We start from the raw sequence: 23,143 nt of genomic DNA, 5'->3' as shown, positions 1-23,143 counted from the left end.
AAGTTTTTGTGTTGCTTTTGATGGGATCCAAATCAAAGATAAATACTTCTCAGTTTCTTTGTTTTATATGGTAATGACATGCCTGCCACTTTGAAGGCTGATTTGACATTATCAATATACTTTTGAAATCTTGGTATTTTTTCTAGATTAGTTCAAAAGTTTTGTCAGGTTTCCCAGTTATTCCAAAAGTAAAAACTCCAAATAAGGATGGAAAGATATATTCAGATCATGATTTTCAGATGAGTAGATGAACTGATTTTTAAAAAATTAAAATAATGAAAAAGTTTATTTCTGAAACTATGTCAGAATTTCTTTGGGCTCAAATACAGCTTCAAAAGCATTTTTTTTTTAAATAAAGATGTTCATACCTTCTTTCATACTTTTTTATGTACTAGGGGAAAAAGCTAGCCCTCACCTTGGTTTTGTTTTATCAGAAAACAGCTTTCTGTAAGGTTTTTAGACAGACGTTTTGTTGGGTTTGCTTTCCTTTTCAGGGACAGGAAGATGAAGATACTCCCATCGTTTTGTGGTTGATGGGTGTTTGTGGAAGAATTATTTTTAGGGAACTTGGAAAAGTGCCAAGGAAGCACAAGGCTAAAAGAGTCCAAAAGAGAAGGAACAGTTACTTTCAAAAGAGGGACCAGCAAACAGGGAGGATGTGACCTGCATCTTCCTTCCCTACACATTTTCTCTTGAAGAGAGTATACTTTTCCTTTTCTCCTTAAATGTTTTACAGTAAACCAGACTCTGGATAAGATGGAATTTTAAAAAGAGAGTTAAACTGTTTTATTTTTTACCACAGGACATTAAATGCTTGCATCTGAGTCTTACTCCAATTTCAATAGGTACCCCAGATTTTAGAACTGGAAACATCCCTGAATTTTTGTTGTCTGTCCACACTTGCTCTTCCAAACCACTGACAATGTTGGTTCATGTTGTTTAAAACTCATGTGTTTCACTGGAATGAAAATGGCATATCACTTATGGATGATGTGGCTTCTCTGCAATGTACACATGTGAATGAAAACCCCAATGTGTTGTAACACACTTGTGCAAACATTTATTGCTGATGCACAATAAGAAAGAGACTATAGCTCATATCCCTCTGAAATTGCATGGTCTGAACACTCCTACTGATCTAACACTGTTTAATGTCTAAAAGTTGATTTCCTAAAGAGTTTTGCTTAGTTCATGCCATAATAAATACAACGACATGTTTAGTTACGCTTCAAAGTGAGTACTAGATTGAAGAAAAGTCTTTAAAACTGTAGTTGCTTCCTTGACCTCTTCTTCTGATGCACCTGATCTACTCTACGGCTGCCTTTTAGGGAAAGATTAAAATTTAGCCACCTACTGGCTAAATATTGAATTTAATCTAGCCATCTAGGCTCCGAGTAGAATAAATTAAGACCGACTGACATTTCTAGGTGATTCATCATATCCTTTTTAGTTTCTTAGCTTAAAACAGAATAAATCACTTTCTAGAGGTGCCTATCACTTGTCAGTGATTACTGAAGGAGAACTGACAACAAAGATATGCATCCAAGGTTATAAGAGATGACTGTCACTCTTAAATCTGTAGCCTCTTCAAGAGCATCTTGTACAGACTGAACTGCATCGTGGTGCATTTCAGCTACTGCTGGCTAGGATTCATACCCTTGCTCGTGTGGGTGGAAAATGGCACAACACCAGGAGTAAACCAAGCCACAAGCTGGCACTGTGAACTGGCAAGCTAAACCTTCACAAACTAAGAAGACTTTTACAAAATTCTGTAAAGCTTTCTGTGATGAAACCACAGGAGAGATTTCTGTGAATAAAGACTACCATGAGAACAAGTCAGATATCCATTCATGTTTCCCTCTGCAGTAGAGCATACAAAGTAACATCTATACAAAGAAAAATGAGAGAAAAAATTTTGCAGCCAAAATCTAGATTAATAATTATCATTACCAATCCTCTACTCTATGTCTGATTGAACCATTATTGCTGGCTATGGCAGCACACTCACAACATTGTCTATCTTCTATATTAAATTAAACGCTATTTGGCCTCTTTGCTTACAGACAACCCAACATACGATGTGTCATCCTTTATTAGCTACAGACCATTGTGATGGTGTAGTATCTAATCACCCTTTATTAACATTACATTAACAACTCTTTCTTTGAAAGTGGTGTTCACTGGTTTCTTAGCCACAAACCTAAATGCAAATGTAAATATTTGCTGCTTTGCTAGACCCAGAATCCAGGATATAAATATTTCTCATGATGACTCCGAAATATAAAACCAGCAGGTACAAGATAATGACTTTTACCATCCACATGAGGTCAGTGAGGGTTTTTGAAAGTTTGGCTTGAGGATAGCTGCCTACTGAAAAACTTTCACTTGAAGAGATGAGTGAAGCGCATGGAATTTAGCTGCTGTTCAAGGGACCTTCTGCATGACCAGACAATTGCAAGTACCAAACACAACATAGACAGGACATTGCTCTCATGCTGGTCAGTGGGCCGTGACAGAAAAAATAACAAAAATGTCCTTATATTTTGAATAGCATTTTGAAAACTAAATGCAAGCAAAGAATATATGAAATATAAATTCTAACCTATGGAGATTTGCATAGCCAGAGACAAAAAATGCAGGGCACATGGACAGAATAAGGCTTTCTATTCCTGGGAAGCACTGATTAGGAAAAAAGGCCTGAGACCAGGATGACTAATGTGTTGAAAACAAGCTGCTATTCTTGTGACCTGAAGAGCTATGGAGAGCCTTTTCAAGCAGGATAAACAAAAGGAAAAGCAGGAAAGCTCTACTGCTTCACTGCCTGTGTCTCTGCAACCACTGCTGGATGCTCGGTCCTGTTCTGGTGTCTGCAACTTGAGAAAGATGCTGATGAACTAGAGGACATTCAGGAAAGGCAATGAATATGGATATAAATAGGCTATAAATAATGACTGGAAAACTTGCTTTAAAGCTTAGTTTAGTTTGACCATGAGAAACTTACACAGTCATTTAATCATATCCTCTAACGGCAGGAATCTGCATCTGTTCGCAAAACATATTTACATGGAGCCACTCAACCCAAAATGCCTTTTTAGACAAAACAAGTACTCAGGCACTTCCAAGGTGTGATGATTCATTACCTCCTAATAAACACATCTAAAGCAGTTCATCTGAACTGTAAACTGAAAGTGCATATTTCTCTCCACTGGCTATCAGGAAAGCCAGGCTTGACTATGTCAGATGTAATATAAACAAAAAGGATGCCTGAAAGTTAGGTGAGATGACTTCCCTGCCTGTGAAGCATGAATATGAGGAACAGAAATTTGCTAACAGTGATTCGTTCAGTAACACTCAATGTCTGGAATTTTAAACTAGACAAATGCATTAAAGAAGTTAAACACAAATGGAAGGAAATTAACTGCCAGAATGCTATTAAGGCTGGTGCTGATTCTTCCATTAGTGGAAATTTTAAATTAAAATTTTTTTTCAAGATGGCTTTAGCTCAAACAGAAATTAATTCAGAGAAGTCAGAAAGCCTGCTCTATGAGGAGAACAGATTGGATGACACAATGGTTTTTCTGGTTGTATAATTTATGACTCGTTGAATACATTAGTAGAAAACATATTGCTGAGAACAATCTTTCATTAGTAGAAGTACGACACAGATGTTCTAAGAAGAATTCTTCTATCTCTAATCTTGATGATATCAAGAAGCAGAGGCCTGAATGCCTATCAGTACTTGATTTCTCTTGGCACATCCAAGTACAAATGTAACTTGTGTGAATAGGCTATCTTTGTGATATATGTAATAATTTCCTATCATGATGGTTTGCTTGTCAAACGCGCTTTGCCAAAACATAAGCTGATTTTAAGGGTTTTGTAGAATACACCTTGGGAGAACATGAAAGTGGAGGCAACTTACTGGGATGATTCAATTTTCAGGGAATATTTTAAAGAAAAAGTACATTGCCAGAATAATTTATAAATATACCTTATAAGTAAAAGTAATAACCATATAAAACCCAGGTTTGCCTTAAGAGAAGTCTTGGACAGAAAAGTGAAGCTCTCTGAAGACACAGCGATACACTCCTGGGAAGTCATATTCCACTGTCTGAGTGAATGTCTGAGGAGCACATAAGAACCATGGCTTGAAATGCTATTACTGAAAGTATGTTCACAAGCACATCAAGGGTTACAGTCCACCAACAAATGCCTGGTCATCTGCTACAGAACAAAGCTGAATCAGTACAAAAATTCAAGGTCTGTTCCTTATATAGTAACACAGTCTGAAATAAAATTCAGTTTCATACTGCGATGTATAAGAAAGGTTGTGATAATGCTGTATGCATTACAGAATTATGTATTCCAACTATTGGACATAATTTTCTTCATTCTTGTGGTGCCTAAGAAGTTCAGCAAATCCAGTAAATTGTCCTGCCTCTGTTCCAAAAGGAACTTTATAACACAAAATTGAAGCTCCAAGGGGGCAGGAGAGCTCAGAAGTAAAACATGTTTCAAGCATTAAGCAAACAGGCCAGAACTGTTCTATTAAAAACCCCTGGTTCTCAATGTAGAAAGAAATTAAAAACAAACCAATGCTGATCTAAAAATGCCTCAGTGATTTTGTAAATAGATATGGAATAAAAAAGATAATTCAAAGAAAAGAGGGTAGGTAATGTTTGGCAACACTGTTCCATAAACTGTGATCTTACCATAAATTATATTAGTTACAAGCATCAGCTGTTGTTATGGGACATCACTTCGCATCAAACACAATGACAAGCTATATTAGCATAATGGGTTATTATTCCCAGATCCGTGTGATCAGTACTCCATGGCAACCCAATGATAATGGACGGCTTTGTCAGTAAGAAAGCATGTACAAAAATATATGAACCATGAACCTCAAGTACCTGAAATGGTACATAAGGCTGTTAATAAATAAATAATCTAAACACCAGCATTGACATTTCTTTCCATATATACATGGAAAGAGGCACTGAAATTTTCAGTATGTTCTCAGCCAACCACCACCACTGTGGGGACTTGACGTTTCCAAGACACTTTCACACTGGGCTCAAGCCAGTTAGAAAGTTGAGTGCTTAGATCCAATCTGTGGAACAGAAACCAGAAAACTGACCCAAAGGATCGGGTGAGTCAGGCAGCAGCTCAGAACAGAATCCACAACAGCCAACCTGGGCTCGACACTGCTTTAGATATATCACATTGTTGGGACACTTCAGATGTACAAAGCAGAGCAGAGAAGCAGCTCCTCTCCTTTCCAATTTGGCTGCAACTGCTTTTCATGTAACAGCGTAACGGCTAAAGAATTCACCCAGAATGTGGTAGCTTTGGGTTAAATGCTTAATTAAACATCAGGGTTCTGAACTCTCATCTCCCACCTTCTTGGAGAGTACTCTTATTTTCTGGCTATCAGTAAGGCAACAGTAAGGACTACCCATGTCCTGCTTGTTCGAGGTTTGACAAATTTGAAGAATTAATTCAGTGTGCTTTGAATTAGAGATGCAATATAAAAACAAGCATGGCTCTAGCTCAGTACTTGCCACTAAGTTAATCAATGAGTAACAATTACTAAAAATTATGATGAAATTATAATAAAAAGTAACATTAAACAATAAAGGTATTTGGGCAAGGAAATGCCTACATTGGTAAATTAACTCTTGTTCTTTTCACTGTGTGTCAGATATGCTTCGTGAATCAGAAGCTTCATATACCTACCTGTTTTCTGCCTGAGTCTGAGCCATGCTAAATAATTTCTGTAATACTTGTCTTTAGGCTTCTTTTTTTAATCCCAGTTTCTTGTCCCACAAAGCAGAGCAACATGTAGAGCAAGAATCAGCCTCCAAAGCAAGAATTGTTCCAAATGCCCCTCTCTTCCTAGTAAAGGCATCTCTTGTTTGTTGGCACAGTGTATCCTTGTGGTATTAAATGTCACTAAGTAATAGCTGCACTAAACCCATATAGGAACTTTTAAATGCTATAAAATGGACATTATGCTTTTTATGTACCAGTCCAGACTAACAAGGACCAGGCTACTAATTTAAAATAAATTACTTCCACGTGAGATAAAAAGATGCCAGGATAATGATCAACAGAATGAATGCCTACTTATACCAATTTATTTCCTTCTACTTCATTCTAACAGTAAAAGCTTGATTTGTAACAGTAGTATTTGTTGCATATAATTCTCTTAACATCTTTAAGTAAGATAAACAAAAATGTGAAAGGATTACAGCTAATCAGATTATTTTAAAGACCCTGGGTATGTTAAATATGACCCTCACATATACTAGGCACTTAACCAAAACCACAGGGATGGGCGGTCCCTCCTGCAGCTAGACCCAGACTAACTGGCCCCCACTCTCTCTTTAGGTGGAGTGAAAATCCCAGGACTCTGCACTTTGTACACAGTCCCACTTCAGTAGATTTTAGCTCCTGGGCACATGAGCACTTGAGCATCAGATCTGACACATAACAGAGAATGAAACACTCCTGAGGAACTGGAAGGCCAGATGAGAAAAGTCACTGTTTAAAGAAACACGATTACCTGGTTCATATGTTTAGACACATCTCAGATATGTCTGTGAGGTACACACACTGGCTCATAATGTTTGATTTATGTACTAAAATCAGTATGCTCTTTGCCACCTTAGCTATGCAGCAGACACAAGCTATTCTGAGTTACTGTGAGTTGACTGACAGCACAGATAGAAGCAACCAAATGAGCTATTTCGTGGCAGCTGTCTAACTTTACCATAAAGGCAACATAATTAATGAATTACTGGAAGGTAAAGCTGGATAAGCATACTGAAATGCTGAAATCTATAGGGTCATCTTTTATGCAATATTTCACAAAAGATTATGTCATAGAGGTGAGTTACAGTAGATGAAATTGCAAACATCAGGCATTAGCACTGATAAAAATTGTATTAGTGCTTTTTTTTAAAAAAAAAACGTTGTGTTTTATGATTACGTAAAAAGAAATCAAATATAATTTTCCTGAAAAAAAGTATAGTCTAAAACTTTATGTGGAATATCTTAATACAGTAATTTTAAAATATAGTTTGTGGGTTTTTAAAAAACAATCAGTCTAACTCCAATTTCACTGATGTAGACAGTTAAATACTCCCTTGTCTTCAGTGAAAAAGCCTTAGGACAATGCTCATCTTTCTGAAAACGCTGCTCAGTGTATCTTACTTAGTTAAATTATCAACACAGGTATTTATCAGAATTTCATGACACCGTGCCAGTTCTTGTACAGTTTATGGAAAACCATAGCTATAATTTGAATCCACAATGCATATAATGCTTCTGATTCAAAACATAAAAAAGATTGAAAAAGGTTGTCATTGATCATACTGATCATTTGTGTCATAAGAAGTTTAATGACTAAAGATAATTATCTGTATTAATTTGCAAGATATAATTTGTTACATTTACCGACACATATATAACAATAATGTAAGGATTCAAACTTTCCAGCCAAACATTTCAAACTCTGATCTATAAAGTAGGTAAACATGTCCAAAATAATAAATGTAAACTATGCCAACTCAAAATGTAATTTCTGGATTTAATATTATAAAAATGAAAACTTTATAAGAAAAGTAATGCCCTGAGGATATCATCACAATATAAATGTAATCTTTAAAATACATGACATCAGAGTCAGGCAGGCTTTAGGAGAATTTACCAAGAAGGTTGTAATTTGCTATGTAAATGTTTAGGATATGTGCTAGCTATGTAAAAGGATCTGACTAGTGTTTTACACTCCTTTGTGCTTAATCAAGAAAAATGCTTGATTAAAGTCAGTGGCACTAACTTTGTAGAAACTATCTCATTACTCTGCAGAAACAGATTCCTTTTTGTAGCAAGAAAATGACTGCAAAAAGTAATAATAGCCTTTATGGTGAACTAGAAAGAATGGTAGTAAGCAGAAAGCCATTCTAAGTACCTATTAATATCATAAGCACATAATAAATTTTTAAAAATATCTAACTTGTAGGTAGTGTGATGCTTCCATTTTATTGGTTTGAAGGACTACTGTTTCTCCTCAAAGAAATTAAAAAATCCTTATTTGTAATTGCCATTCTCAGCAGCTCCGGTTTCCCACTTTTGGCAAAACAGTGCTGGGAATTGGCCCAGGTGCAGCTATGTATGTGCAGGGACCCTCTCTCACTGCAGCTGCACAAGAGAGCCTATGCCCCTTCTTCCAGTGAAGAGCTGGCCCTTACACTACAGTTTAAAAATGTAGCCAGTCTTGCTTTTCATGTTTCAAAAATGAATTGTCTTGAAAGTAATTTACAGATTCCCGTGCTAAGTACATTTTCGTATTTTTACTCAAAATAACACCCCATTTGATTATTGGTTTTTTTCCTCCTTTTACTTTGCTGAGACTTATATACTCTAACGCAAGGATTATCACAAATGTCATTAACATGTTATTTACCTTCTTCCAAATCCCTAACAAGGTTATAAAATAAGCCTAGAGTCCATCCCTGCAGTACCCAACGGCTTAGCTCAATCCAATGTGACAACAAACCACCAGCAAGGGGTACTTTATTACAGTGCCTCATGCCAGTTTTTAACACATTGCTCATAAAACTATCATGCTCGAAAGTATGCTGAATGACACTCAAATACTCACTAATACCCAAACACACGGTCTGTTTCTTCATTCACCAGAGAACTCTGTCAAAATCTGGGATCTATCTGACATCCTCCACTAGGAGATCCTAGGAGAGTCTAGCTTTCATTGTTAGCTTACACACTACCTGCTGTACTGGAGAAGAAATGCGTTTGGAAGTTATTTGCTACTGCACTACAAGTAATAATGAATACAGGAATAACTTGGTAAGAGTATCTGTACATCCACGTGCTTTCCACTGTGTGCAGCATTACCTCATTGGACTCAGGCTTTCAGAAGTGAAAATGATAAGCAAGGTAAGATAGTGGACATATGATTAATCTGATGCCAAATGAACCAACTCTTGACCCAGTTACCTTAACGGTCACACAAGCCACTTGCTGCTCTCCTCACCTGATAAAAGCAAACACTTTCTGTCACCTAACCCAAGCACTAAGGCAAAGCAAGGCATATCATTTGCTGGAGGGATTTGCTATAAAGCAAGGATGCAGGAAGGAAATTAGGACTCCTGCACTGTATTATGTGCTTGGAAGGGGATTTCTCTGTCTCTCACCTCCCCCATCTCCCCAGCTGCTCTCTTCTTACTTCAGCTCTACAATCTGGTGTCTCCTCATGGCTATGTATTCTACTCTTCAGGTTCCCCATTTCAGTCCCAGACTCCCATGCACTGTTCCCCTTGCCCAGCCAAATACTGTTCATCTTGTCCATCCACTCCTCTCACTCTCATACCATCACCCCTCCCGTCCCTACCCCTTCACCCAACCCTTTCCAGTTCTCCCTTGGCCCTATCTCCTACCAGTCACTCTTCATTTCTACTCCCACTGTCCAGGAAGTATCAATTCCCCTATTTCTGATTCCTCCCCCACAGTAACTCCCCTGCCTCTTCTCCCTTCACTGCTGCTGGCTCTTTGCTGGGCTTTTATTTCAAATCCACTCTCTCCTCTGCTCTCACTTTGTGCAGTCACTATATAGAGGCAGTTGGCTGTAAGGTGTCTCTTCCCCACCCACCCCCAAGATACTCTTCAAGAGAATTCTTAACATGAACAAACAACAGTGGTTTTGCATTTTCTCATCCTTAAGAGAGAGCAGAACCATTTCTGCTGAAAATTACAAAATTCACCTTTAGGGACATTAAGTTTAGAAATGCTTCAGCCCAAACTACAGAGCTCAGGGAAGATTACTGGCAATAGAAAGAGGGCTTTTAAATAAATAAGGCACAGCAATATACACACATAATCATAAATAAATATTCTCTTTCTTTCCTACCTTTTTATAAATTTCCAACCTGTCTATATTAACAATTTAGTTTTAAAAGTTCATTAAAATAATAATTCCAATGGTTCCAGTAATCTTTCTTGATGTAGATTTCTGCAGCTCCCTATAACATCCACTTCTACTTGCCCTGTGCCCTCCTGCTTAAATACATGACAGACAAATGAGTAAAAATAATCAAAATTTAAAATTCCACTTTCCCTTTGAAAATATTTCCATCTTCTATTTTATGACATACATGTTAAAGATTCACTATGGACAAGCTGAGACTGTGCTTAAGCCCAGTGACTTCTGCATTACAAAAGCAATGATTTCCAACTTTTGATTCCCAGAGAGCTACTGCTCTTGATCAAGCACGCATCCCGGTAAAGAATACATACATTGCTCTGCCACATTTTCCTGCCTATGAGTAATAGAACAAAAATCAAAATAACCACCTAGCTTTGGTTCAGACGGCACACAGGTAAAGGGTGTGGTGAGGTTATTTGTTTCAAACATCTGCCTTCAAAGAAAAAGAATTATAGCTAAGTAATTTTCTCCTCATTTAAGGCATCAGTAGCAACAAATATGCACCCTGTGGAATTTAAAATAATCCAAGAACGTTTCCATTTTAAAATTACTACTTACCGCCAATTAAAAATCTCATTAGAAATAATAACTAGTTGAGTTATGATTCACCATGTGTCATTTGGCTACCAAGAATCTGAAGGAAGAAAGCTTCTTCCAGTAAAGGAATAGAAGACACGGTTTCATTTCCAGCTCTAACACATGTGTAATCTTGTGTTTCTCAGTTAATTTACCTGTTTCAATTTGCCCAGTAGTAGCAATAAAGGAATAATACTTCTATCTTTCATATTCATGTAATAATGCTAAAAGAATTTAAGTCTGTAAAGGTTCCAGATGGGAAGCACTGTATGAATACTATTATAATGTAGGCCACTGCAAGGTATTTGCAGCAGTTTCCCTGCATCTGAACTAATGAATGTCAATTTGCATCTTGTGAATGTATTTCAAAATAAGCAACACTGAGCTTTCCTCTCAAAGGTGTGACTGAAGCTTGTCTCACAGCTGGGGTATTTACAAAGGCTGTCACAGCAAGGATTTTCTTATGTCTCAGACAATGGGAAGCATATGCTGTCATTTTTTATCAGGTGGACTTTCCTCTTCACTACCTAACAGCCTTATTTTACAAATTCTGTAGAAACTTAGGTATTGTTAAGAACTCCGCCCTTCTCTGAATTGTTTTGAAATTGGTCAACATGTTTAAAAAAGGCAGGCAGACCGAATAAGCTTTGCTTCCACTGGAAAGCAGGCTAAAAATAGCTCCAATTACAAGGGAACAAATTGCAAAACCTGATGCCAGGTATCTTAGACTGTCCGTAATACACACAGAATAAACCTGATTCTGAAAATATATAATAATATATTACTGTGAGCATATGCAGAAACCTACTATACAAACTTCTTGAGGAAGAACTTTGTCTAGAACTCTATATAGGTATCCTTCTGACTAAAAAAAGCAAATTGATTGAGACATTTAAGACATTCATAAATAACAATCAGAAATGCAGTAAAAAGGGTAATTGTTCTGTTCAACAAAAGTTGTTCAAGGGAATCAATACCAAAACAAACAAGTTGATAAACAGACTTCCTTTAAAGTTTTATTTACTCCACATCTAAGTAAAGAGTCTTCAAAGTTACACAGACAGAGCATAGATAGATAGATAGATACATAGACAGATAGATAATAGGAATAAATATTAGTATAATGATTGCTTAATTATAAAATTCCTGCAAAACAACACCTTTGGCAGGCTACTGTGCTGAGCCAGGTACTATGTATGGGTTACTTAAGAACCCAAGGCAATATAAATGAATCTTTCAAAGTCAAGCTTTTCAAAATAAAACCATCTGCAACTTCACAATTATAAATAAAAACATGAACAAAAATAATCAAGATCTGTTACATTCTTTTGATCAGTCTTTGTCTAATGCCAATCCATCTAACATTTCTGCCGTATACAAATCAAGACTTCTGACCCCCTCACTGACTAGTGAAAACAACAGCTGCCTCTCTACTGGTATGCATTAGTGCTACATTTGATGACAGCAAATTTCTGAAAGCACAGAAAGTATTCAGGATAAAGACTGTATAGTATGTCTCTCAAAAGGGTCTCTTTTTCTGTGTGTGTGAAACTTCTCTGATAATGGTCCAACCACCTAATTAAGCTCTTTATCAGCAACACATTCCCCTGGAGAGACACGATGAAGCGTCACTACAGCGATCCCACAGTATTTACAAAACAACACTCAGATTTCTCTTCAAACCAGTGGCCTGAAAAGCACCCCAAAATGTCCCTTCTGGTACATGACAGAGCTGAATCTCTCAGGCAGCTCTGTAATACCAGTTGCATTAGTGACCTTGATACTATGCATGAACACCATTACTGCTGGTGGCCTGCCTTTATTGTTCGTCTCTGTATTTCATGCAGAGGAGGAAGCAAGCAGCATTTGACAAGTCTGTGAAACCACTGCTTCTTGGCTGAGAGCAAACTAGGAAGTCAGTGTTCCCAGATGTGTTTCATTCAGGCACTTGTTTTAGCAAGCTTTGCTGTCTGCTGTGAATAGAAAACCTTTGCTGTCCCTCAGTTTTGAATGTGACTATAATTTGCAATATACAAGACCATAAATATATATGGAATTGCCAGGCTTCTCAGTAGTTCCTGTGAAGAAAAGAGTCTGTGCTCCCCCACTCTGGACTTGCAAAAGTTCTGCCTTTCCCCCCTTTCAGAAGTGCCATATCAATGGGCACTCCAGTACCTGGGCAGACAGACTGGGGAGACCTTGCTGGAGAAGACTGAGGCAAAGGCAGCATTCAGTACCTCAGTCCACTAAATACCCTGCCCCATTCAGTGACAGGTCCACATTTTCCTTGTTCAGCCTTTTACCACTACTGGAGCAAGAGAAACTCTTATTTTTGCCTTTGATTTCCCTTGCAATTCCCATCTCCAGTTGAGCTTTGGATTTCCAAGCACCATTCCTGCATGCCCGGGCAATGTTTATAAATTTCTCCTCTGGAGCCAACCAATATTGCCTCCAATATACTGTCTTTTTTGCATTGGAGCTCAGCCATGAGGTCCCTGATAACCCACACTGGTCTCCTCATATGTCTGCTTGTTCCCCTGGGTATTGGGGTGTCCCACTCTCATGCTTGGAAGATGCTGGCCTCAAAGACCTGACAGCTTTTCTGAGTTACTTTGCCTTTCAGAGCTGCCCCCCATGAGATCCCACCTAACAGTTTCTGAAATTTGAAAAACTGAAATCTGCTCTCCTAAAGTCTGCCACCCTCGTTACTCACTCTTCTCAAGATCTTGAGCTCCAACCAGTTCTTCCTTGTTAATGGACAGCAGACCCAGCTGCACTTTACCCCTGGTTGGTCCATCATGGATCAAGAAGCTACTTCCAACACCCTCAAGAAATCCTGATTGCTTGTGTCCTACTATGCTGCACTTCCAGCACACATTAGGAGGTTCAAGTCCCTCATGTGAAGCAACCTCAGTAATGCATCACCTTCCTCAAGTTGCTTAATGAAGGCTTTGTTCACTTCCTCACCCTGATTGGATGGCCCGTATCAGATTCCCACTATCACCCTGAAACCCTTGAAGTACTCTGTCCTGATCCTGACCCAGAGACTCACAAGCACATGTTCACCCATCCATCCCATAGAAGGGCTCCACAGACGTGAGTAGCTCCTTCAAAAGACAGCTCCTCACCTTCCTGCAGGTCCTTCCTGAAGATCTTGTATCCATCCATCACAGCACTCCAACTGTGTGAGCTGCCAAGCCTGCTACTTCTGCAGTCTTGTGACCACATGCAGCACATGACTTCCTTCTTTATGTTTTCCAGAGTCCATGTATTTGTATACATACACTTAAGGTGGGTGTCTCTTCATCCTGTTTTACAGTCCTTGAGGTCTCTCTTGTTCCCTTTGCCCTGCACCCTTTGCTTTCCACCCCAGTTTACTTCTACCTAAGTGGGTCATAATCTCCCTCCATTGTCATTCCCAGTTTCAAGCTCTCAGCAGACTGATGAGCCAGTTGGCAGATGTCTTGCCCTGCTCTGTCATACTATTGAACATCTTTACATTGACATTCTTGAAAAATATAAATAGTACAAGAACTTAAAATATCTGGCTGAAAGAGCTGTTGCAAAGTTTGAACACTATGTTTAGTATTCCTTTCAGCTGATGGAACAGACAAAGGATTTTATGATTCAGAAAAAAGTACACTACAGGGGAAGAGATTTTCTTTCTATGGACAACTGATTCAAATCTAGGTAACTACAGTGAATGAAAAATTAACAACTCACAAATAACTCAGCTATCTACCTCTGTTAAGTTATTCTGCAGTCCAAATTTATCATGGAAACAACAACAGCAACAGCAACTTCCCTGTTGATGCTCTGAAGCACAGAAGCAAGGAATGCAATATCTACCTTGGCCTGGAGAAGGAACTAGCTCTGATATTTAAATGCAGACACAGGTACAGGAGTCACTATTAAGAAAGTATGATTTACCATACAGCTCCACCAGTCTAACAGCAGAAATCAGCCAAATCTGCCTCTCACTCATAGTTGTGTATCCTTGTCCCCTTCTTTATGCTGACACCAGCATCTACACCATTTTAGAAAGTTTAACTGGAAGGATATTAACTCTATGGGTAATTAGGGTGGGAGAGAAGGGGTAGGAGCATGAGGACAGGGACAAGGGGCTGCTGTGGGACTGTCCCTCCCAGGCACAGCTACTGCAATGCTACATGTACCCAACCCACAGCAAGTGTCAGAGAACTTACTGATTGCTTAGAAACTCAGGAATTGAATACAGAAAATAAAGCTGGACAAACACATGAAATCATAAATCTGGAGGTGCAGAGCCTGTTGCCCGCTGTTCACAAGTCAATACAGAGAAGAAAGTTTAAACTATTAATGAAATGAGTGCATAAAAAGTGAATCACAGAACCAACTAGGTTGGAAAGGACCTTCAAGATCATCCAGTCCAACCATTAACGTTGCACTGACAGTTCTCAACTACACCATATCCTTAAACGCTAAAGTCAATCCTACTCTTAAACCCCTCCAGGGATGGGGACTCCACCACCTCCCTGGGCAGCCCATTCCAATGCCTAAAACCCCTTCTGGAAAGAAATGCTTCCTGACATCCAGTCTAAGAATAAAATACAAAAGGAATGTTAAGTAGCAATTCGGCTTATATCCTCCATTACTAAACTTTGACCATTTTTGTACATTTTATACACCTAAGGTAACCTGCATATTAACACTTCTTTTATATACATTCCCCTCTATATTTTTATAATTTTATACATATAAAAATAAAAGATACTACAGCTTATTCAATGGTATTCTATGTGCATAGAGGAAACCACAAGGACTGTTAGACCTTTTCCTGATCCTTTTGAATAGTAACTAGCTATACTGAAAAAAACCAAACTGCTGGCAATTTGATAAAACCAAGGATATCCCAAATTAATCACTCAAAGTGGATACTAATAGTATAACAGAATAGTTTTGTTTTTACCACAAGTAAAGTTATTGGAACCTTTGTGGAATACCTACCAGTGATCATTTGTGCCCTGTTTATGCCTAGTTTCCAGACTATCTTACATTTTGAGATTATGACTGAAGTTTTACCACAAAAATTCATGTACTAAGATTGCACTCAAACTATCTGTAGATTTTTACTACAGTAATTCAAACTTCTTAATGACAACCAAACTCATTCTGTAAATAAACTGAATTTTGCAATAGAGCATTTCTGATTCTTTCATCCTTTTTTCCTCCTAATATGGTAGGAATTATTCTGGAAGGTCCTGAACAGAGTGGCAAACATCAAACCAAACAAAAATTCTTTTTTGAGAGCTCTCAGGTCCCCAAAGTCATAAAACTTCCACTTTCCCTTACTGCTAAGAAGAGTCATGTCAAAATGCAAGTTCTAAAATGAGTACCACTAGAACACAAAGAGTTCAAACACTGGTTTAATGCCTTTCCTTACAGCTCTGTGGAGAAGAGGATCAGAGCTACAAATATGAAGAAAGTTGTCCTGGGAGATTAGTCACGACTATCAAGAAAGTCACTTTTCTGCTGACAATCACAGACTACTTAGAGATGAAAAATACACTAAGCACCCTAATTTCAGGATCAGTGGATAGAGCAATCAATTCCCTTCACGTAGCAAGACAGCTCGAATTAACAGCATCCTTTGTCCAAGGCAGTGTCACCATGCCAAGGCCTGAGCAGATGCTAACCTTTGTCCCCAGGGCTCCCTAAAGCAAGAGGCTGTGGAAGTGGCCAGCCTTCTGTAGGTGTATTAAGGTGAGACCTCAGTAGCAAGCAAGAGGTGCAGGTCCAAGTGTGGCCCCAGCCAGGGCTGCCCTTTCTCTGGCAGTGTCAGCCTGCTCTCCTGCTTACAGTAGCCACATGCCTCTGTCCCTTCCCCATTTGCAGGCCACCCATTGCTTCAGGCAAGAACTGATCCTTTCCCTGCAGGCTGTTTGCCACACATCAGCTTCTTGAATCAGCTCATTTTGGGTCTGCAAGAGTAGAATGCTAGTGCAAAAGAGATGTCAGGTAAGGATAGGTCCTTCTTGTTTAGTGGTTGTGTTTAAGTGGGCACTGAGAAACAGGAAGGAGCCTCTTCCGTTCACTGGTATCTTGCTACAATGACTAAGTCTGATAGCATAGTGTGCATAGCGTATTCAACTTTAAAACAGGTGCATACTTGCCTGCAGATTAAGTGACACCCTGCAAAATGGCTGTTATCATCTTCCTGCACCCTAAATTACTAGAATATCGAACTACTGTACCACAGAATTTTACCTAAGAAACTGCCTACAGCCTTCTCTTTCTCTTGCTCATGGCCACAGGACTTCACAAATATTCCCTGTAAAAAGGTTCAGTTTTCCTGCTAAATGTATTACATTCATTTAATGAAGGACTAAATGTATTTTGTTAATTTCTGTTCCTGACATGGTAGAAACACATCCTGAAGAGCAGAACAGAATATGGTGAACCACTTGGCAGCCAACAATCCCTCAGGCTTCCTACTGGCCATTGCAAAGTTTCTGGAATACCCGATGCTCTTCTGACAACATGACTTGTTTCGATGCCAGCACTGCGTTAAACTCAGTATGTGACCAGCAAGCCGTGGAGGAGCCAGAGGTTCTCCTGGGACCGTTGAGGGATGTTGCTGAGTTTGAGCAATGCAGGCAATAGCTGATGTGGGTGCCTGTGTGCCACCAGGATTAAGCTGCCTCTGAAGTTACCACTACTAGTAAACATGGAGTGGCTTTTGCCAGCCACTGCTACAGTGACTGGGCACAGAGGAGCACAGATGAAGAGACCTGTGTAGTAGTAGAAGGATTACTTAATAGGCTTTGTACAGCACAAAGGTGAAGAGGATGATGGTATGAGGATTTTGATGTGGGTGGTCGCTACTGTGGAAGAAGACAGGGAAGTATGAGCCATGGGAAAGAGACGTGAAGTCCTAATATTGAAAAAATCCTGATTCCGAGTCTGAATGAAATGCAAGTCTGCACAAAAAAAAATATCTTGCCATTCAAAGGTAGATTAAAAAAGTTTTGTAATCCTTAAAATAAGGCCTTGAAGATAACTATGAGAAGTAGCAAATAAAATGTTCACTATGAAAAAATGTGCATTCTCATATCATTACACAAAAAAGACACCTTAGAATTTATTTCTAGTAACTGGGAGACATTGAAATAGCTTCTGCTAGCCCACCTAAGAGCTGACTTGTGAGAGCACAAGTGAGCCATCCACCTGTGCCTTTTGGATTCTTCTACAGAATCCTTTCTCCAATAAACTTAATTGCTGATCTGATCCAGAAACTGCAAAAAATTGAATTTATTATAGAATTTCCTGCGGTTTATAATGATGCCCCTCCAGCTTCTTGTAGCTTGATTTTTAAACTTTTATTCAGATTTTTTTTTTTGAAACTATGAATTTGAAAAATGCATTTGGAAATAAAATTCAGAATACATCTAATTGATTGATTCAAAAAGTAAAAGCAGTCTAAGGAAAGAGCAGATTCAAATTCTTAACATTTGGATTCATGTTATTCTTCAAATAAACTGCAAATATTTATTTATTAAAAGTATTTTGCAATATTTCCATAACAAATCTGAGGAAAAGACTCTTAATCATCTTATTGTTGGTGAGCCCTATCTTATTCTTGTCATCTTACTGACCTAAGTGGGGCAAGTGAGCACTACTCACCTTGAGTAAGCATGACCATTTTAGCAGTAAGTTTAGAAAGAAGTAATGCAAATGACTAATGCAGTTGTTGACTAATGCAGCATTGATCAAAAATACTTGAATATTTAAGAAAACATCAGAACACAAAAAGATGATTATTCTTATTTCCCAAACAGTGAACCCCTATTCTGATCCCATCTCTAGCACATTACAGGAGTACTTTCCAGAACTGGATGACATGCACAGTATCTTATTGACATGTGCAGAGCAAAAGTCTGTTTTGAGAGCTGCACAAAGGAGCACTTTGAGGTCTCCCATTTTGGTGGGATGATTCAAAGGCCAGACTGTGACTTGGCTTTTTTTGTCCCCTAGGAATAAGAGTGCACGCTCACTAAGAACACATCACTGACCATATCATCCTGACCACAGTATTTAACAGATACCTAAAATGAACTGACTCCAGAGCCCATAAATTACCTGCCTCTTTAGCTGGCTGACAAATGTGAAAATCCAAGCAGTATGCTACATGAACACCTCTGCAAGTTCCGTGTGACACTGAACTGAAATTCCGCCCGGCATGTCAAGAATGCTAGTATGTTAAACATCTTAGCAAAATTAGAGAAAATTGTCATTCTAGGTAGAATAACAGTGTATTTCATGGTATGGTGTGGGCAAGGGGTGCAGTTGGCAATCTATTAGAAAATGTTAATGCTCTGTGTAAGCCAAAACACAAAAATCAACAGAAAGGGCTGAGTTTGGTGGGACTATAAAGACTGGGAAGGGCTTTACTTACTTACAGGCACTGTTTTAAAGTACCCATTTAGAGAAACATACATGGACAGAACCTCTACACTATTACCATTTGAACAAAATATCTACTGTAGGACCCAAAGTTGGTTTTTTTTATAAAACCGTATGTTAGTCCTCTTTCTACTAGGTAAATGCCCCAGCATAATTTATAGCTTACTTCTGCTCTTGGGTATGCAGACACAGCACCTAGTCTCTTAAAAACATGTTCCTGTGCATGCATGTACAGGCTTCCCAGCAGTTTCTCAAGCAAGGGAAGTGTTTTCCTCTGCTCCACCCATCACATAGCAGAGCTGAAGAAAGCCCTAGGTCTTTTGAACTCCCTACTGTCTTCTTATCAAATTGTTTTTCAGCTGGAAAGGATATGTACGGATTTATGAACATAACCTTCCAGACTGAAAGCAAAAATTGTAATTGGTAACAAGTTTAAGTCAACCTGAATTAATTTATTGTATTTCCTTTTTATTCACATGCAATAGAAAGTGTGTTTATCATCTAAAAGAGTGTCAGAAATACCAATTATTCATATACTATTTCAATTTTCCTAAAACCGAATTTCATTTAAGGACTTCTAATTTCAGACCAGAAACATCTTCATTGTTTGGAATTACTTTCAATATACTTCAATGTAGAGGACAAAGAAAAAATATTAAAATGTTATATTTAATTCCATAATGTAGATATTTTTATATTCTTAAGTGCTAGTTTTACTAGGTCTTAAAGTTACAGTAGTCTATTACAAAAATAATGCCAGAAGTTATTTGATTTCTGCACCATAAAGTGATTTGGCTTTATTCTGTCATAAACTGTGACTAGCTTGTTATAAAATATGTGTTGTCACAATACACACGTTCTCAGTATTTGATTAACATTAGTTCAAAAAGGTAACTAAACCATAAAATTCTCTTCCAGTCCTTTCGGGATCACTGATTTGAATGAATATGCACTAAATATTTTCAAAGGAGGGCAGATAAGCAATACTGTTTAGGTAATACTATTATTCCCTGGTGGCTTCACACTTGTGGTAGAAAAATAGATTCAAACAAACACTACAGTGTTGCTGAGGTTACAAATGACCTGGAAAAATACAGTTTCTGTGGATATCATTTAATGAAGACAAGTCTTGCATGTCACACATCTAATATAGTGTTATTTCTATTTCTTTGCAAGTATCCAGATGCATGTCTTGTATTAAGCAGCTTTTGCAGGTTTTTATACCACAGAATTTTAAAATACTAGTCTTCTATGCAGAAGTTATTAAAGATAGTGGGATGATCAGAACCTTACTGCATATGTAACCAAGTTGGATGTTTCCAGAGATGTTGTGTTTTATCTTTTAAAAACAGTTAATTATGGAGATTTAGCACTGTTAAAACAGCTTCTATAGAAAAGGAATATACTGTTCATGCATTTTAAATCAAAAAGCAAATTTCTGCCAGAGTTATCCCATGGCCTTACCTAATCTCAATGTATTTGCAAGCACTAAATTTTATTCAGAAATCTTCATTACATAATATTGCTAAAAATCTGAAGAGTGACTGATTTAAACAGCAATGGAAATCAGGAACAGCAATACTGAAAAGACCAAGGAAGCCTAAAATGCTATTTGTTTACATTCTGCAAAACGCAGCCTGGATTAGATAAACAGATGGATTCTTTCTGGATGGAATTATTGCATAAGATTCTGAAGTTAAGCATAGAGGGTGGGAAGTGCAGCTATAAGCAACTGATGTTTTCTTTTTATGATATTAAAATAATGACTTTCAGACCTGAAGTATAATCATTATACTTTTGTCCTCAGTGCACAATTAATAAAAACCCACTTCTGAGCAATGCCACACCCTTGTGATTAAACAGCATTTCCAAAAATATTAAGACAAACCCTGAACAAATCAAATAAACATGTAGGCAGGAAACACTGTTTGGAATGCACTCCCTGCAATGTACTATTAGAGACAGCCAGAAAGCAGCCTAACTTCAGAATTCAATCAAGCAAAATCTAGTATAATCTCATTACAGCTTTTGCAGTTAATGAAACCTATTTAAATCTCTGACATTCTGATTTTTAGAGCTGACAAAAGCAAAAATTATTTGGTTTCTATAACATAAAACGTATAGAAATATAAGATTTTATCCTTTAGGTTATCCTAGCTATTTACCAAGCAATGCGTAATACGAAAAGATTACTCTTCTGCTACTCACTATTGCTCCAGGATTTCAGTAAATATTTGATACTGATTTCAAAGAAGCCTGAATCCTGCTGGCTAGCCATGTCTGCTGCATACAAAGAGGCTTCTATAATTCTGAGCAGCTGAAGTGGCAGGTACTATGTATGTAGATGTGACTGTCACCAGTTAGTGATGTAAACGAGGGGTCAGAGGAGGAAATGAAGTCTCCGCAGATCCACTTCTTCCGTTCATGGTAGGTAAGCTCATTAAAAAAAAAAAAAAAAAAAAAAGCAAAAAAAAAAAAAAAGCTCAACAACAACAAAAACACACCATGAGATTTTTGTCCTTTGCTCTTCCTCCAGGGCTCGTACTTAATTCAATCTGCAGAGTATTTTATTCCCCCACCCCCTCAGTATGTATTTTCATTTATTCCATTCCACAGCTGGGCAAATTTCTTCCGGTTGGTTAAGGCATATGCAGTACCACAGCACTTGTTCCATAAGCACAGTTAGAGTATCTTCCCGAAGGGTGTCTGAGCTGTGCTTTTAATAACGTGCAGTCTGCTTGTCTGAAGCTTTTTTTCCATCAGAGGCTGACAGCCGGAGCGTATGCACCTCCTCTTGCGAACTGAGTATCAACTTGAAGCCCCGCTGAAACAGTCTCTTCTGCAGCTGGAGGAATTTCACAAGTACTGTTTAGCTTTAGGAAAAAACCCACCCTCTAATGAATATCCTCTGCATGCTCTGGTCAGCTGCTCTCCTTCCGCCTGTTTCCAAGAAGAGCACGCTGAACTATACACAACTGCATCATGCTGCGGTAAAGCAGAGCTGCACCCATATATCTGATTGCAGTGACGCTGGGAAAAAAAAAAGGCTCTCCCTTAGCCCAGTTGCACAAGAGAAACCCTTCCAAAGCACTAAAACCACAGCATTCAGACTGGCTGCTTCTGCTTTTCTTTCACCACTACAGAAAAATGTGTTGTCATTTTTTTCTTGAGGTTTTTGTTTTTTTTTTTTCCCCCTTAACAAAGATGAGAGACGGCAAGCTGAATTCATAACGGCAAATAAACCAGAGAGCTCAGTGCTTGGTATTCACCTCCGAATGAACCACAGAAAATTCTCACTTTGATGTAATTTTAATCTTAAATAATGTTTTTTAAAAAGAAACTGAATTCACATAAGTCATTCACATAAGAAAATGAGGCAGAAGCAATTCACTGGTTGCTAATCTCTCTGTATTTTCTGCAAAATACTTAATTGCTAGCTACGATTTCCACACTCCTAAATTCAAATAATCACAGTACATCACTATGCATATTTTAACGGTAATGAAGAAAAATAAGCTTCCCAAATATTTTTAGTTCCATATATTCATGGTATCATCCTTCCAGATATTATTTCCTGGGAATAACAGTACTTCTTTTCACACTTAGTGGAATAAATTTCCTGCAGCTTCTCATAATTACAGTATCTGAGCCAAAACAGAGCTTGTCTGCTGCTGATTCTTCTAAAAACTTTGTCAGCAATTATATTTGCACATTATTTTTAGTTTCAGTATGCAGAATATTTGATGTTTGGTTTGGAAACTGAAGAACACAAGCGTCACTGAGGCCAAATTCCCATGGTTCTCACTGAAAATATGCTAAATGTCTTCTATAAACATACCTCATCTAGAGATAAGGTTTTGTGTCTTCACTAAGGGAAAGCTGTTGTAGAAACTGATTTTATAAACCTTTCAGCTCTTAAATGAAGTTTCCTCAAAACCAGTTTACACCATTTAGTGAACATGGAGTATGAGAAATGTTGAGTATCTCATGTTTGGTCTCACCAGCTATCAAAGAAATCTCATCAGCTCTTTCTCCCTGTACTGTTAAATATTATCCTACTGCTGTCACTTTGGGCCCTCAACTTAGCTCTCCCGAGACACTCCCACCCCCCTCCCC

At 38.1% G+C, this 23,143-nt stretch overlaps 1 protein-coding gene across 10 annotated transcripts in view; it reads right to left on the bottom strand.

Moving 5' to 3' along the window:
* FRY (FRY microtubule binding protein) overlaps positions 1–23,143 on the bottom strand; it is a 217,003-nt gene that overhangs the window by 153,086 nt on the left and 40,774 nt on the right. For 4 of the 10 annotated variants that reach the window (XM_026848605.1, XM_026848770.1, XM_026848690.1 and 1 more), the window contains exon 1: positions 13,714–13,768. The exons of 2 other annotated variants lie outside the window; for them this stretch is intronic. In XM_026848605.1, coding sequence (XP_026704406.1) covers positions 13,714–13,753 — 40 coding nt within the window. In that variant the 5' untranslated portion in view covers positions 13,754–13,768. Of the gene's footprint in view, positions 1–5,739; positions 5,812–13,713; positions 13,769–21,235; positions 21,483–21,531; positions 22,043–23,143 lie in introns of those variants that run through there. 4 more of the 10 variants (XM_026849007.1, XM_026848843.1, XM_026849257.1 and 1 more) reach the window with 3 other exon arrangements.

Source organism: Athene cunicularia (assembly GCF_003259725.1).
Source record: "Athene cunicularia isolate RWA chromosome 1 unlocalized genomic scaffold, athCun1 chr1_part1, whole genome shotgun sequence".
Classification (NCBI taxonomy): Eukaryota; Metazoa; Chordata; class Aves; order Strigiformes; family Strigidae; genus Athene; species Athene cunicularia.
The sequence above is the reverse complement of the archived record's forward strand: the minus strand, read 5'-3'. Positions and strand labels throughout refer to the sequence as shown.